General features: G+C 44.1%; 1 protein-coding gene across 1 annotated transcript in view; it reads left to right on the top strand.

The window, feature by feature from the left end:
- Nucleotides 1-9,626, top strand: part of LOC133449686 (zinc finger protein 239-like) — a 36,317-nt gene extending 26,691 nt beyond the window's left edge. The window contains exons 4-5 of the mRNA XM_061728786.1: nt 5,295-5,868; nt 9,424-9,626. Coding sequence (XP_061584770.1) covers nt 5,295-5,868; nt 9,424-9,437 — 588 coding nt within the window. The 3' untranslated portion in view covers nt 9,438-9,626. The remainder of the gene's footprint in view (nt 1-5,294; nt 5,869-9,423) is intronic.
- The last annotated feature ends 6,652 nt before the right edge of the window (nt 9,627-16,278 follow it).

The following is a 16,278-nucleotide window of genomic DNA, read 5'->3' on the forward strand; positions in this document are numbered from 1 at the left end:
GTGTTGGAGGACGGCTGAGCAAAGCAGCTATCCCTGAGGACGTAAAACATCCCCTCATTCTATCAAAGGACCAACACATATCCTACCTTATTGTCAGTCATTTCCATTAACAGCTTCGTCATGGAGGCAGAAAGCATGTCCTTTCCACTGTCAGGAGAACATTTTGGATCACAAACGGTATTTCACCAGTGAGAATGGTCATAGCCAGATGCCTGTTCTGTAAGCGGTATGGAGCTAAGACTGGTGAACAAAAAATGGCAGACCTGCCTGGAGAGAGAGTGTCCCTGATCTACCACCATTCACTTACTTTGGTGTAGATTATTTCGAGCCAGTGGATGTGAGAAGAGGTCGTAACATGGTGAAACGGTAATGAGTGGTGTTCACCTGCATGACAAGTAGGGCCGTGCACCTGGAAGTGGCCTACTCGCTAGATACCGACTCATGCATTAACGCTCTGAGAAGATTCATCTGTCGAAGAGGACAGGTTTCACACATGAGATCAATGGCACCAATTTTGTGGGAGCAGAAAGAGAGCTGCAAGAAGCCTTAGCCTCTTTAAATCATAACCAAATTGAAAAGGCTTTGTCACAAAGAGGAATCAAGTGGAGTTTTAACCCACCATCTGATCACATCATGGTGGCACCTGGGAGCGTCTCATAAGAATGATCAGAAAGATTCTGAGGTCTGTGCTTTGTCAGCAAACATTAGATGATGAAGGATTTCATAAGGTGCTATGTGATTCTGAGGCAATGCACAATGATCGCCCCATCACAGAACTGGTTCGTCTCCAAACCAAGACAAATGTGATTGAAAGACCTGTAAAAAAAGATATGTCTGTTATGTGAAGCAGTGTGATTTATTGGGTTTATTGTATAAGTCAGTGTCTCCCAACCTAGGGTCCGGGCACCCCCTGGGGGGGCGCAAAACTTTGTCTGCTTTGAAATTATGCAGTTGTAAAATTACATTTGCGAATGAGTCATTCATAAGACATTTTTAGGAATAATTTATGAATGTCTTGAATATTTTTTGTTTTTTATACACTGGTGACAAACCCAGGAAATAATTTCATGCCTTATTATTATATAATTACTCAACATTTAATTTACTCCGACATGTTGTTAAAGAAAAATGTTAAAATATTAAGAGACATTTTTCAGAAATATTTTTACGTCCTTTTATGTCCTTTTGTGCGTATTTTATACATTGGTGACATTGGAGAATAACAAAGTCATATGTATACATAAAGTAAAACAATGTAAAACAATGAGAAATGTGTCAAAAAAACATAATTAATGTTCATTTTTTCAATTAAAGACTATTTTGGTGCTAGTACGTACGGGTCGCGGGGCCTGGCTGGTCTTAGACACAAGTAGGGGGGGCTCCAAGGAAAAAAGGTTGGGAACCACTGGTATAAGTTATGGGAAACATGGATTTGGCTCTTATGCATATTGGTGTATTTTGAGGTTGGTTTGCATCATTGTGGCTCCTTGAATATAAATTTGTTAATTGCTTTGTCTTCTGCAAGACGCAATTAGGGGCTGGCATGTATGAGCCATATTATATTTTTATTGTTTGGTAAGTTCTTCTTCCAAACAGCTAGAGGGCTGTACGTATCTATTTATGAGACCTGAGGCTGACACTGACAGCAGAGTCATGCCATGGTATTTAAGTTGTGTAATGGGAGATTTTGGTATAACACTGTCTGTTGCCTGTTTTCAAGTGAACATTCCTATGCCGAGGTCATGTTCCTTTGACACAGAGCCTGGGTGAGTGGCTACCCTTTAGTTCATGCCAACAGAATTGCAGTTGACAGAATTGAGGAACTCTTGAACAACCAAGGCAAATGATGAAGATGCAGAGTCTGAAGTTGATGTAGCAGAGGGGCATGAAAGTAACCCAGATATGGTAAAAAAAAAGAAAGGCTTTTGAAACCAGGACAAAGATGGATGGAAGGCCCTAAATTTCTGTGGGAACTTGAGAAGTGGCCAAAGACTCCTATGGATTTCAGTGTGACTGCTGACGACCCGGAGATGAAAGGGAATCTCAGGATCAATGCAACGATTGTCAACACAAATGCCACCTCTCAACTAATCACTTCTTTCTCAGACTGGCAAAGATTAAAGGTTGCAGTTGCTTGGATGACCAAGCTGAAAGGAGCTTTGCTGAGACTAAGTAAAAAACGAAAGGAGTTGCAACTCCTAGACGCAAGTGCTAATGGAGCACCAGCATTGAATGTACAGAAAGAGATGCAAACTTTCAAAGATTCACTTGGGAATATTTTGATATTTTGTCTAGTTTCCCAGCTTCTCAACTATAAGATAACTTGTCTCAAAACATGTTCAGCTCACTCGGGACTGACTGTTGGACCGTGTGGCTCCGTTCATGAATTTTCTTCTTTTCATTAAAGCATCAGAAAGACAGCTGAGGTGTCCTGACATTCATTTTTAAACAACAATTTTTGCCACCACAATTTGTCGACCACGAAGGGACCTCAATTGTGTGGGCGGATTTTTTTTCTTCTCTCTTCCGGGTCGGAAGGTGATTTAAGTGCACGAAACAACCTTGTACTCCCCTATCAAGTGAAGGTCGAGAAGAGGGCCAGATGTCCGGAGGGGTAAGAGGATCCCCCCACGGATTGGCATCAAGCGAACTCTGTGGCTTCAGAAACACCTCGCTGTTCTTTCGGGTGAGTTTTTTGGAAAGAAAACGGCCGAAATAAGCTGCGCGCGACAGTCTCCTCTCTACCTATTGAGTCGGTATTGTGCCGGGGGGGTGATTCCTGCCGGACCATGTGACTACCCCGAGCGGAGGCCGTGAGTTTGAGAGTGGCAGACTACTTCAAGTCCGGGACTTGAGGGCTCGGAATTCGGGGAATTCGGAGTTACCAGGCTGGGTCTGGGGGCGACTTGGAATGCCTTATAAATTCTAGGACAGGTGAAGGAGGTTTGTGTTTTGTGCTCTGAGCTGTCTGTTAATGTCTGGCATAACAATTTTGACTGTCTGGAGGACAACAAATAATTTTGAGAAATAATTAGAGTTGGAACCTTTTCTGTTGATAAAGTCGTGGGGATTGGTATTTGACACAGGTGTTACTGTGGAAAGGGGAAGCAAACAGTTTTCGACTGTGCTCTGCGTTAAGTTACGTTTTTTCTGCTTTATTCACACATATTTTTACGTTTATAAAGACTGTTTATAAAAAGTGGCTTGTCATCTTACCATCAAAGGATCCTGTTGATCTTATTTAGCGGAGAACACGTCAAAACAAACAATCAGCAGCCAGTAACGCCGAAATATTGGATTTAGTCGCTACAATAATAAAACAACTCTTCACGGAAGGCAACACAAAGCAAAGAACAACAATACCCATAATGCAATGCAGCTTAAATCGGAAGAAATGCCCCCAAATAAATTATTTTTTCCAGGCCTCAACTTCTGACAGGAGTGTTTATTTTATTTGTTTTACTTGTTTTTGCAAGTTTCTTGTTAAGAGGAGCAGGTTTTAATGGATAATTATCCTCATTATCATATTCAAATATATCTATTGAGGGAGGAGACAGGCCGGAGTGTTGTGCTCAAGCATGAGCGCTCAAATCCACGTTGATTGTGATGTTCAAAGAAACATACGTGGATTTGGGCGTATGCACAGTTTTAAAGGGAACCCTGGCTATTAAGACATATAGGTCTTAAAAGATAAATGTTGGTATCAATTATAACAATGTGATATAAAAAACCTTTTTGATATCTTCGTTTTTATAAAATTTGAAAATATAATTTAACTCGTAGGTCGCCATTGTTGTTTACACCGCAATACACTCTGGGCAGTGACGTCACACGGCTGCACCTGCTGGCCCCCGAACACTGTTGTGACTGTTCAACCAGATAATCCAGACGCTAATCATTTCATCTGTTCAGCCGTTTCAATTTGAACCCGAGCGCAGGGTCGAGGAGGAGGACAACATTGAAAACCCATATCAAAACGAGCCAAATGAAGACCAAGAAAGACGGGATGAGGCGAGAGTTGGACAAAATCAATGGTGTCTGTGCAGCAACTGCATCTCGATGCCAACAGAAAAAGAGAGCGTTTGCTGTCAAGAGCTCGTGTTTTTGTCAGCAGCTGTTCACGGTAAACTATTGTGTGATAAAACGTATTCCAATATCAATAATGTTGGAGATTAATAGCATCCACCGCTGTCCCTTTATAAATCATTAGGACAGTGGCGCCGCCAGGATTCAATTTCGTAATAGGCACAGAAACAGTCCGTCCACTGCTCTATACGGCTAATTTCAGAGTCTCACTCGGCCTGAATATTACACTATCCATTAGTTAGAGGATAGGTTGGTTGGCTATTCAGAGTTCAATAAGTATTTCAAAGATCTTTTTTCCTCAAACAAAACTTTGCAGTGACAAATTGGATAACGTGCGCACAGCGCACTACACATGGTGACATTATTATGCTCACCAGAAACACAGATGCAAACAGAAACATTAAGGTGTCAGCGCATCAGAAACACAGATGAAAACACAGCTAAACATTAAGGTGACGGCGCACCTATAAAAAAGTAAAAAAAAAAAAAAGGACAGCACGCATGAACTATAAGAACATCATAAAAGCACCATAAAACTCAAATAGGCTAACTGACCACACGTTTCAACTAGCAGATAGCCGATGCTACAATAAAAATCCCAGCCAGATGTGGCTCCACCAAAATTATCAGAATAGTCATTAAATTAAATAATGATGTTCTTGCCTATTTGAAGCGGTCTGCGCCTCCCGTTTCGTCAAACTCCCGGGCCAGTCGCCTCTTGTCTGTCATCAAACGGTGGACCCAGCACGTACCAAAAATTAATCCTTCAAAAAAATTGTACGCACAGTGCGTACAGGATTCCGGCTGGCGGCGCCGCTTCATTTTTTCTTTTGCGTACGCAAGAATTCCACGCACGGATTCACATTGAAATCTACGCACTCTTTGTACATGAGGCCCCAGGATTCAAACCTGCGCTCCCTGCATGAGGGCAATAGCCTTGTAAATGGGGCCTGCTGAGCTATCGAGGGCCCAGTGAAACTGAAATGTTTAAATTAAATTTTTAAGTCCCGACTGTAATAAAGACTATTCTGCCCTCAGGGGAAGAGTTGGGTGGTTCCTGATAACAGAACATGCTTAACATAGCACTCAGAGATAAAACTCTTCTTTGTTTCACTGCGAACATGACAGACAGCCCTTGACTTGAATTGAAAAAGGATTTGTCAGGTCAACCAACAACAGGATCTAAGTCTTTTTCCCTTTCCTTACAGAAACATAAAGCCAAAGAGAGAACCAAGAGTTACTGCTGTGATAGGAGGGATAAAGTCCTCACCACTTCACCAGGTCTGAAGGTCCGAAAGAGGATTCATACTGAAGAGAAGCTGTACACCTGTGATCAGTGTGGGTCAGCTTTTACTCAACAAAGTCATCTAAGGAGTCATCAGCGTATTCACACTGGAGAAAAGCCGTACAAATGTGAACAGTGTGGGGCAGCTTTTTCCATGTCAGGTGATCTAAAGCGTCATCAGCGTATTCACACTGGGCATAAGCCTTACAGATGTGATCAGTGTGGGGCAGCTTTTACTGAACAAGGTAGTCTAAGCAGTCATCAGCGTATTCACACTGGAGAAAAGCCTTACAGATGTGATCAGTGTGGGGCAGATTTTACCATGTCAGGTCATCTAAGGAGTCATCAGCGTATTCACACTGGAGAAAAGCCTTACAGATGTGATCAGTGTGGGGCAGCTTTTACCCGACAAGGTAGTCTAATGAGTCATCAGCGTATTCACACTGGATTTAAGCCGTACAGATGTGATCAGTGTGGGGCAGCTTTTACCCAACAAGGTCATCTAAGGCGTCATCAATGTATTCACACTGGGGATAAGCCTTACAGATGTGATCAGTGTGGGGCAGCTTTTACCGAACAAGGTAATCTAAGGTGTCATCAGCGTATTCACACTGGAGAAAAGCCTTACAGATGTGATCAGTGTGGGGCAGCTTTTACCGAACAAGGTAATCTAAGGTGTCATCTGCGTATTCACACTGGAAATAAGCCTTACAGATGTGATCAGTGTGGGGCAGCTTTCACCGAACAAGGTAGTCTAAGGCGTCATCAGCGTATTCACACTGGGGATAAGCCTTACAGATGTGATCAGTGTGGGGCAGCTTTTACCCATCAAGGTAGTCTAAGGCGTCATCAGCGAATTCACACTGGGGATAAGCCTTACAGATGTGATCAGTGTGGGGCAGCTTTTACCCGACAATGTAGTCTAAGGAGTCATCAGCGTATTCACACTGGATTTAAGCCTTACAGATGTGATCAGTGTGGGGCAGTTTTTACCCGACAAGGTAGTCTAAGGAGTCATCAGCGTATTCACACTGGATTTAAGCCTTACAGATGTGATCAGTGTGAGGCAGCTTTTACCGAACAAGGTCATCTAAGGCGTCATCAGCGTATTCACACTGGGGATAAGCCTTACAGATGTGATCAATGTGGGGCAGCTTTTACCGAACAAGGTAATCTAAGGCGTCATCAGCGAATTCACACCGGATAAAAAAATGTCGGATCAGTGTGGGGCAGTTTTTACTCTGAGAGATCAGTTACAGGTACCAATTTAGACATGCTATGTTATGTTCTGAGGAAAAAAGAAATCAGGAGTTTTGTTTTCAGTTTCAACTCAAAAATGTGTTTATCTTAAATTAGATTTTTCACCAGTTTATGTTCCATTGTTCCATCATTTAAATAAAAAAGTTCTTTCTTTCCCTGCTGAATTTCAGTTTCCTGCTCATTGCAAACACAACAAGACATCTGTGTCAGAATATTAGAAAAGAATCATACAGTAGTGTGTTTTTCGCTAACGGTAAACTTAATGGTAAATGTAATCAGAGCTTCCGATGAAGCCCTATATGTTTTGCGATGCTTTGACTTTGAGGAAAGATAAAAAAGCTGTATTGTGGGTTTTTTTTGTTTTTTTTTACTGCAGGATGCGGCCACGTGTCCTCTCGTTATTCTGCTGATCTGGATTTCCGTTGAGCCGTTAGGCCACGCCAATTAATGCAAACCATTAAATATCCAATTTTTCGCCAGGCTTTGCTTGCGTGCAGAATTTGGTGACTTTTGGGGCACGTTTAGGGGGGCAAAAAGGTCCTAATTTCGTCGGAAGAAGAACGAGAACAATTCCTGCAGATACAATAGGGCCTTCGCACTGTCAGCGCTCAGGCCCTAATAATACACATTCATGTACATGCATATACACACACACACACACACACACACACACACACACACACACACACACACACACACACACACACACACACACACACACACAAACACGTAATCTGAAGTTTGTGTTTACTGTTAGTTGTTGATTTTATGTGTAGTTTAGGCATCAGAATTTACCCTCAGTGTTTTATCATCTTTTTGACACTTGTGAAAATAAATTCTGATTAATTTGAATGAGAAAAGTTGTTTGTGATTATTTTGCACATATTTGTCACAACTGCTGGTTGCAAAGGTGGACTCCTTACTTCGCTATTATTCTGTAGAATAATATACCTTGAGACTGATTTTTGCTGTTTAGTTATCATTTTCCTGATTACATCAGGTGGTGCCCTGTTTGGATTAATTCATTTTGATAATTCAATTTGATAAATAATCTACTTTAAAAATGATTAATGATTATCCTTCGGTTATTATTAACTCTTTGATAACTGTACCAGCACCCTCTGTGGCACAACTCACCTCTGCCTGACCATCCATGGAACAGAATAGCTGTTGACCTCTGTGAACACAACAAGAACAGTTACCTAGTAATATCAGATTATTACTCACGGCTCCTCCAGGTGCTGCACGTACAGTAACATCCACAACAAGCAGTAAAGTCATTCAGAGACTCAAAGAAACCTGTGCAAAGTTTGGGATCCTGGATGAGGTGGTGAGCAACAATGGTCCTCACTTCTCCAGTGCAGAGTTCCAGGCCCTGGCGAGATAGCAAGAATTTAAGAACACCACATCTAGTCCTCACCATCATCAAGGAAATGGTCATGCGGAGAGAGCAGTACAGACTGACAAAGAAAATTCTCCAACAAGAAGACCGAGTAATAGATCCTCATGTCCTACAGATCTACTCCATTTCATTTCATTTCATTTTATTCTTTATTTCATTCAAAAAACAAAACAATTTAATACAAACACAAATACAAATGTTCCTAACTTATGAATGAAAAGGGAGCAGAAAGAAGAAGAATCTTATCTTATCTGCCCCTTTCACAAATAACATAAATTAATAATAATAATTAAAAAAAAACTAAGTGAATAAAAACAACTAAAATAAAATTAAAATAACATTAAATAAAATTACCACCGCCTACGGGTATGTCAATCAAACTCAACATTTTTCGTTATATTTCCTTAACATACAGGTTTTAATTGTTCTTTTGAATGTAATGTTTGATTTGGATTCTTTGTTTTCTTTGTTCAGATTGTTCCATAAATTGATTCCTTTCACAGAAACACAACGTTCCATCAATTTTGTCCTGCATCTTGGTTTTATAAAAATCTCTGTTCCTTTTAAAGGAGCTTGAGGCTCCTTTTAAGAAATGAGACTCTCTAGCGCCACCCTTCACCACGTCGGCCGTTGGGGGTACTGCAGCCAACAGTGAAGCCGGCACGGGAGAACGGGGAGAACGTGCATGCAGCGTCGTGCCGTCACATCCGCAGCCCAGCGCGGGAAAATCGGGACCGAATTGCAGCACACAGCCTGTTAAAGGCAAAGGAGAGATACACTAGAGCCGTGATTCCTAACCCCCGGTCCCTGGACCGGTACCGGTCCGTAGAGCCGTTACTACCGGGCCGTGGAATGGCTTGTGTTCCGATCATAATTAGGGCTGCAACGATTTGCGTTAATCAAAATTGTCGGCAATTGTCACCAGAGGTTTTTTTTTCCCAATGGAGTGAGGCATCTCACTTCACTTCACCTCATACAATCTCTGCTGACAGCCGCGCTGCAGGACGTCTCAGCGCAGCCTTTTTTTTTTGCGTCCCAGCGCAGCTGCGGGTAACAAAACTTCAAATGTTCGGGAGCATTTTAGCCTGGATACGGCGAATAAAAGAAGACTTGCAAGTAGGGTTGCCACCCGTCCCGTAAAATACGGAATTGTCCTTTTATTTGAGAAAAAAATGTTGCGTCCCGTGTTGAACTAAAACGGGACGCGATTTGTCCCGTATTTTCATTAACGCCCCAAACACACGTCTGTCACACACACATCAACACTAAATTGATCAATAATAACAAAATAAAACACAGGAAACATTAAGGCCAGCAAAATCTTTGTGGCGGTGTGATGGCCTATGTTATATTGTGTCTCAGTCCCTCTCTCTCTGTTTTCCTCTTCGAGGTGGAGCCAGCTGATTGTTAGATCTGGAGCACCTGGGCTGGGTGCTCCTCAGGAAGAGAAAAGGCTGGGGCTTCAGTCTTTCTCTCTCTCTCTTCATCCTGGCAGCACTCCTTTTGGTTTTGTTGAGCCTTTTGCACACACAACACCATACAGCACATTTACACACATCCACATCCATACTACTGATTTTACTGACTTTACACATCCCATTCCTTATGTTATTTGTGATTATTGATTTACCTTAATAAATATCTTAATTTACTAGTACGTTGCGTCCTTTCCCCTTCTTTTGTCATGGCCTTTGAGCCAGGGTTATGACAAATGGGGGCTCGTGCCGTGTTTTTCACGGTTATTTTGCGTATAGGTAAGCTTTAATGAGTGAAGTGTGCGCCATTGTTTTGTTTAATACCTGGTTGTGCAGTTTAGTGCTTGCAGCTTTAGGTTTGATAAAGTTGTAGCAGCTTGTTAAGGGCCTGTTTTGAGCTGCAGTCTGGTTTGGCACAGGTGTGCGTAATTAGTTTGGAGTGCGCGCCTACAGTTTTGTTTGTTAGTGCAGGCGGCTGCACGGTTGTTTGTTTGTTTAAGGGAACGGACTTTAAGTTTGGAGTGCTTTTGCAGGGTAAGTAACTAAGTTTGTTTGTGGCTTTGCACGAAGTTTTGGGTTACTTACCTGTTTCTTTTGAGGGAGCTTTTTGGCTTGTCTGTCCTGTTTGCGCTATTTTCAGCTTGACCGGACAGGGTGGCTGTGCGTAGTTGTCTGTGAATTGGTGCAGCGTTTTTCCCTTGTAGGCTGTAGCAACACTGTTTCCATGGAGGCGTGTTGACCTTTTTTTGTTTTAGTTTGTTATTTTTGTGCATAAACGCGATTGGACATTGGGGTCTGGGGGTACACGTCCGTGGCGTCAGGCGAGTTCAGTTTGGGCTCTACTGCGTCACCGGGTTTTGTGTTTAAAATGCCCGTCGTGTCATGCATGAAGACTAGGGTTGAGTTTAGTAAGTTTTTTGTTAGGTAGATAGCGGGGGGAACTCCAAGCCGAGCGGAGGATTATTCCTCTTTGGTGCGCACAGTTGCTTGTCGGGTCCGGTTGTGTGCGTAAAGTTTGTTCTTGTTGTTCGGTCTAAGTATTTATCATGTCTGTGGTGGACGCATTTATTGCCAATCCGTCTCAGGAGGCTTTGGATGCGCTTTCAAAGGAGCAGTTGCTCGCGGTTGCAGGTCATTTTTCAGTGGAGGTTGTGGGAGACAGGCGTCTCAAGGATAATATTAAAACTGCTATAAAATCTAAGTTGGTGTCGCTTGAGCTCATGTCAGGCGAGGAAGAAGTGGTTTTTGATTTAGATTTTGGTGAGGCCACTGCTTCTGTTGCACCTACGGTGGCTGTGCCTGCACACGGGTTAACTTTTGAGCAGCAGAGGGAGATTTTGTTGTTACAACTTAGAAAACATGAATTGGAAAGTAAAACACAGATTGAAATAGCGAGATTCCGCCATGAGTCAGAGATGGCAAAGTTGGAGTTGCAGAAGCATATGTCTGTTAAGGGCGAGCAGGGGTCTAAGTCTTCTGTGGATCGCTTTGATATAAACAATTTGCGTTGGCTGCCACAGTTTAATGAAAGGGATCCAGATACTTTTTTTCTACTGTTTGAGCGTGTGTCCAAGGCTAGAAATTGGTCTGATGCAGACTGCGCCCTGATGTTACAGTGTGTCCTCTCAGGGAAAGCGCAGGAGGCTTATTCGTCTTTGAGCCTTGAGGACAGCTCTATTTACGTTAAGATAAAAGCGGCGGTGCTTAAAGTATACGAACTCGTGCCGGAGGCATATCGCCAGCGATTTAGGTACTGGGAGAGGAAAAATGGTCAGACATATGTGGAGTTCACTAGGGACCTGTCCACTCACTTTAAGCGGTGGTTAGCTGCGCTTGACGTCACTGAGTTTAACAGTTTGTGTGATCTGATGATTCTGGAGCAGTTGAAAAATTATTTGCCAGAACGCATAGCCACGTAGAGCAGAAAGTCACTACTGCTGCTGATGCTGCTGTATCAGCGGATGAGTATATGTTGCTTCATAAAAGCAGTTTCAGGGAGCGCCCTGTTGCTCGTGATGTTGGGGGGCGTGGAACTGGGGCTGATGACACGTTTGAGAGGCAGCGTTCAAAGAAAGCTGGTTTTGGGAGGTTTGACTCCAAGGCAGGTGGCAGTTTTGACAGTGGCAATGTTTGTAACTATTGCCATGAGAAAGGGCACTGGAAGGCAGATTGTCCTGTGTTAAAATCTAAAGCCGGGGGAAGGAGATCTGGTGTTAGGCCTGCTGCCTTTGCTGCACCTGTTAAGAGTTGCTGTGTGTCGGAGGTGTTTGTTCCTCACTCCTGTGAACCAGATGTGTTGGCAGCTTATGCTCATTTCGTTCGTGATGGTTTTGTGTCACTTGTAGGGAGTGATGTGATGGTCCCCATAAAAATTCTGAGGGATACTGGGGCGTATGATTCCTACATTGTTGACTCCGTTTTACCTTTGTCTGAAGAGTCTGACACTGGTGACCGTGTTCTGTCGGGGGATGGGGTTAAAAATTCTCCCTGTTCCGTTGCATAAAATGTTCCTTGACTGTGAGCTGGTTAAAGGCGAGGTGGCTGTTGGGGTGCGGCCGGCGTTGCCTATTGATGGTGTGCATTTGATTTTGGGCAACGGCCTTGCTGGTAGACGGGTTTGGTCTGATACTCCGTCCACACCTCTCGCCGACCTGCCTCCATCGCCTGTGGTTGCATCTTGTCAGTCTGAGTTTGTGTCTGAGGAGAGCTCCGGTGGGTTGCCAGACGTTTCGTCATCATGCGTAATTACGCGAGCTATGAGCAAAGCTGATCCGGTAGGGCCTGACAGTAACAGTGATGTAGCTCTAGAGGTTCCTTTGTTATCTGAACTGCCTTTATCCTTGTCACACGGGGAAGTTGTACAGGAGCAGCGTGATGATTTGTCATTGAAAGAGGTGTTTGAGCGTGCCTTGTCTGCTTCGGAAATATCTAGTGCTGCAAATGGTTACTTGGTGCATAATGACGTGCTTTTCAGGAAGTGGGTCCCTGTTGTTAATGAGTGTGTGAAGGGTGACGTTTTCCAGTTGGTAGTGCCAGTGAAGTTTCGTCCTCTTGTCTTGAAGGTGGCACATGATGAGTGTGGACACTTTGGTGTGCGCAAAACGTATTTGAACATTTTGAAACACTTCTTTTGGCCGCGCGTTAAGCGTGATGTGTCCGCGTACATTAAAACCTGCCATGTTTGTCAGCTAACTGGAAAGCCTAATCAGAGTCTCAAGCCGGCGCCGCTGCAACCCATCCCGGTTGCGAGTGAACCTTTTACGCACCTCATTGTGGACTGTGTGGGTCCGTTGCCGCCGTCCAAGTCTGGCTGTAAATATCTGCTGACGGTGATCTGTCAGAGCACCCGCTATCCGGCGGCATATCCTTTGAGGTCGATTACAACTAAGGCTGTGGTTAAGGCATTGTCACAGTTTTTTTCAGTGTTTGGTATCCCCAAAGTGGTTCAGAGTGACCAAGGGTCAAACTTTTCGTCTAACTTGTTTGGGCAAGTGTTGAGGCTGCTGCGTATTAGACAGAACCAATCGACAGCTTATCATGCGCAGAGCCAGGGGGCCCTCGAGCGGTTCCATCAGACGCTTAAGTCTCTCCTACGTGCCTATTGCACGGAGATGGATAGAGACTGGGAAGAGGGGCTCCCGTGGCTCATGTTGGCTGCGCGAGAGGCAGTGCAAGAAAGCACAGGATTTAGCCCAAATGAGTTGGTCTTTGGACATGTTGTGCGGGGTCCGTTAGCAGTGCTGAAGGGGGACTGCGTTGATACTGACCCACCTAGCAGTTTGTTGGATTATGTAAACGGGTTCCGTCATCGATTGTTTGTTGCTGGTTGTATGGCACGGGAAAAATTGTCTGTGTCCCAAGAAAAAATTAAAAAGTTGTATGACCGTCGTTCCGTGCGTCATGACTACAGTCCAGGCGACCAGGTTCTGGCGCTTTTCCCTATCGTTGGTTCGCCTTTCCAAGCAAAATATACAGGTCCATACAGTGTGGTTGAAAAGGTCTCTGATTTGAACTATATTATAGCAACACCCGGTCGGCGGAAAGCTAAACGTCTTTGTCATATAAATCTTTTGAAGCCGTATTACACCCGTGCTGAGCCGAGTTTGAGTCAGGAGCTGAGTGACGGGGTGCGCCCGGCTCTTGCTGTGGCTTCGGTGGCGGATGAATGTGACGGTGTGCCAGAGCCGGATGAAAGCTTGCTGTGCGGGCGGTTAAGAAATTCGGAATTGCTTGATAATTTGGACCAGTTGTTGGGTCACCTGTCCGCGTCGCAGCGCAGTGAACTGACATGTTTGGTGCGTAAGTATCCCTGTTTGTTCAGTGACATTCCCACGCAGACCGACTGGATTGAGCATGAGGTGGATGTTGGAGATGCTCAGCCCATTAAACAACAGTTTTACCGGGTGGCGCCGGGTAAACGTGAGCATTTAGATGCGGAGATTGAGTATATGCTCCAAAATAATATAGCTGCTCCGTCGCCATCTAGTTGGTCTTCGCCTTGTATTTTGGTGCCCAAGCATGATGGCACACCTCGATTTTGTACAGACTTCCGCAAAGTAAATGCTGTTACAAAGTCTGATTCATTTCCATTGCCACGAATAGACGATTGGATTGACCAGGTAGGCTCGGCCAAATTTGTTAGCAAGTTCGATCTGCTTAAGGGTTATTGGCAGGTGCCTCTGTCTAAGTGTGCGCAAGAGGTCTGTGCATTCATCACTCCGTCTGGCCTGTACAGTTATAAGGTTATGCCTTTTGGGCTTAAAAATGCCCCTGCGATGTTCCGACTAATGAACCGGATAGTGTCTGGTTTGCAGGGTTGCTCAGTCTATCTCGATGATCTGATTATTTATAGCCATACGTGGCACTCGCATCTTCAGCGTATTCGGGCGCTGTTTGACCGGTTGGCTGAAGCGCGCCTTACTGTCAACCTTGCCAAGTGCGTCTTTGCGCGAGCTACAGTGACGTACCTTGGCCGGGTGGTGGGACAGGGCTGTGTGGCCCCAGTCCAGGCCAAGGTCGTGGCTGTGGCCAAATATCCACAACCCACTACGAAAAAAGAACTGCAAAGGTTCCTGGGTTTAGTGGGTTATTATAGGTGTTTTTGCAAAAATGTCTCCACTGTTGTGTTCCCATTGACTGAATTGTTAAAGGCCAAGGCTAAATTTGTCTGGTCAGCTGAATGCCAGCAAGCTTTTGATAATGTAAAATCTTTACTGTGTTCTTCTCCTGTATTAGCAGCTCCATGTTTTGACCAGGTATTTATGCTCCAAGTGGACGCCAGCCAGGTGGGAGCAGGTGCCGTCCTGCTGCAGGGGGGAAACCAGGGTGTGGTACCAGGGTTGCTGAGATGGGGCACAGTGGTGGGCTGCAGGCAGGATGACGGTGATAGGCTTATGTTTTGTCATTAGTGTGATTTGTTCTTTGGTTGTGGGTGGGGGCCAATGGTTCCATGGGAAACATTGACTTTATGGGGGTGGGGGTGTGATGGCCTATGTTATATTGTGTCTCAGTCCCTCTCTCTCTGTTTTCCTCTTCGAGGTGGAGCCAGCTGATTGTTAGATCTGGAGCACCTGGGCTGGGTGCACCTCAGAAAGAGAAAAGGCTGGGGCTTCAGTCTTTCTCTCTCTCTCTTCATCCTGGCAGCACTCCTTTTGGTTTTGTTGAGCCTTTTGCACACACAACACCATACAGCACATTTACACACATCCACATGCATACTACTGATTTTACTGACTTTACACATCCCATTCCTTATCTTATTTGTGATTATTGATTTACCTTAATAAATATCTTAATTTACTAGTAGGTTGCGTCCTTTCCCCTTCTTTTGTCATGGCCTTTGAGCCAGGGTTATGACAGCGGGACAACAGGACCTGCTGCGTCTGTGCCCAGATCTTTCTATGTGACAGCGCTGCGGGGAGGACCTGGGCTTCACTTCCAGGTAGGAGTTGGGAATTGGGAATTAAAAGTTCCGTATTGAACCAATACGGACATATATTATGCCAGGCCCGGTTCTACGATGGTGCATAAGCAAGCATTGCACCCTCAGTTTGTGTTTGAGTGCTCAGTTGAAAAGACGAAAAGAAAACTGACAATGCGCCCGCGTTAAGCCTGATTTATGGTTCCGCGTTAAATCGACGGCATGGCTACGGCGATGGGTACGCGTGCGACGCGCACCGTACGTTCGCGTCCCCACGTATCCTACCCCGTAAACTCTGCGTTGGTGCAACGCCGAACCATAAATCAACTAGTGTCCGTCACTCATCTCTGTGCAGCAGTTACCTGCAGCAGCAAGACGCTGCTCTCTGATTATGGCTCACAGTTTGAAAACCCCAAATAAAAAATAAATTAGAGAATATTTTATGAAATCAATAAACAATTCCATCATCAAAATTATAACAAAGGTTCAAAATATCATACTTTGCATGTAATATATTAGTTTCACCTTTTAAGTTGAATTATTGAAATAGATTAACTTTTACACCAAATTCTAGTTGAATTATTGAAATAGATTAACTTTTACACCATATTCTAGTTGAATTATTGAAATAAGTTAACTTTTACACCATATTCTTCACCTGAAGCATTTTTTTGTCATACTGTATAATTTCATCCAAAACTTGTATAAATCGAAATGTGTTTCTTTGAGTGGCAGCCCTGTCATGGCTTGGCGGACAATACGTTCTGGTACCTGACTGGACTGAACAGCGCCATGCACAGGTGCTGTATGCAGGTTAGGTACAGTCAGCTGCAGAGATGAGCGGACCTCA

This window comes from Cololabis saira, chromosome 1, assembly GCF_033807715.1.
Source record: "Cololabis saira isolate AMF1-May2022 chromosome 1, fColSai1.1, whole genome shotgun sequence".
NCBI classification, from domain to species: domain Eukaryota; kingdom Metazoa; phylum Chordata; class Actinopteri; order Beloniformes; family Belonidae; genus Cololabis; species Cololabis saira.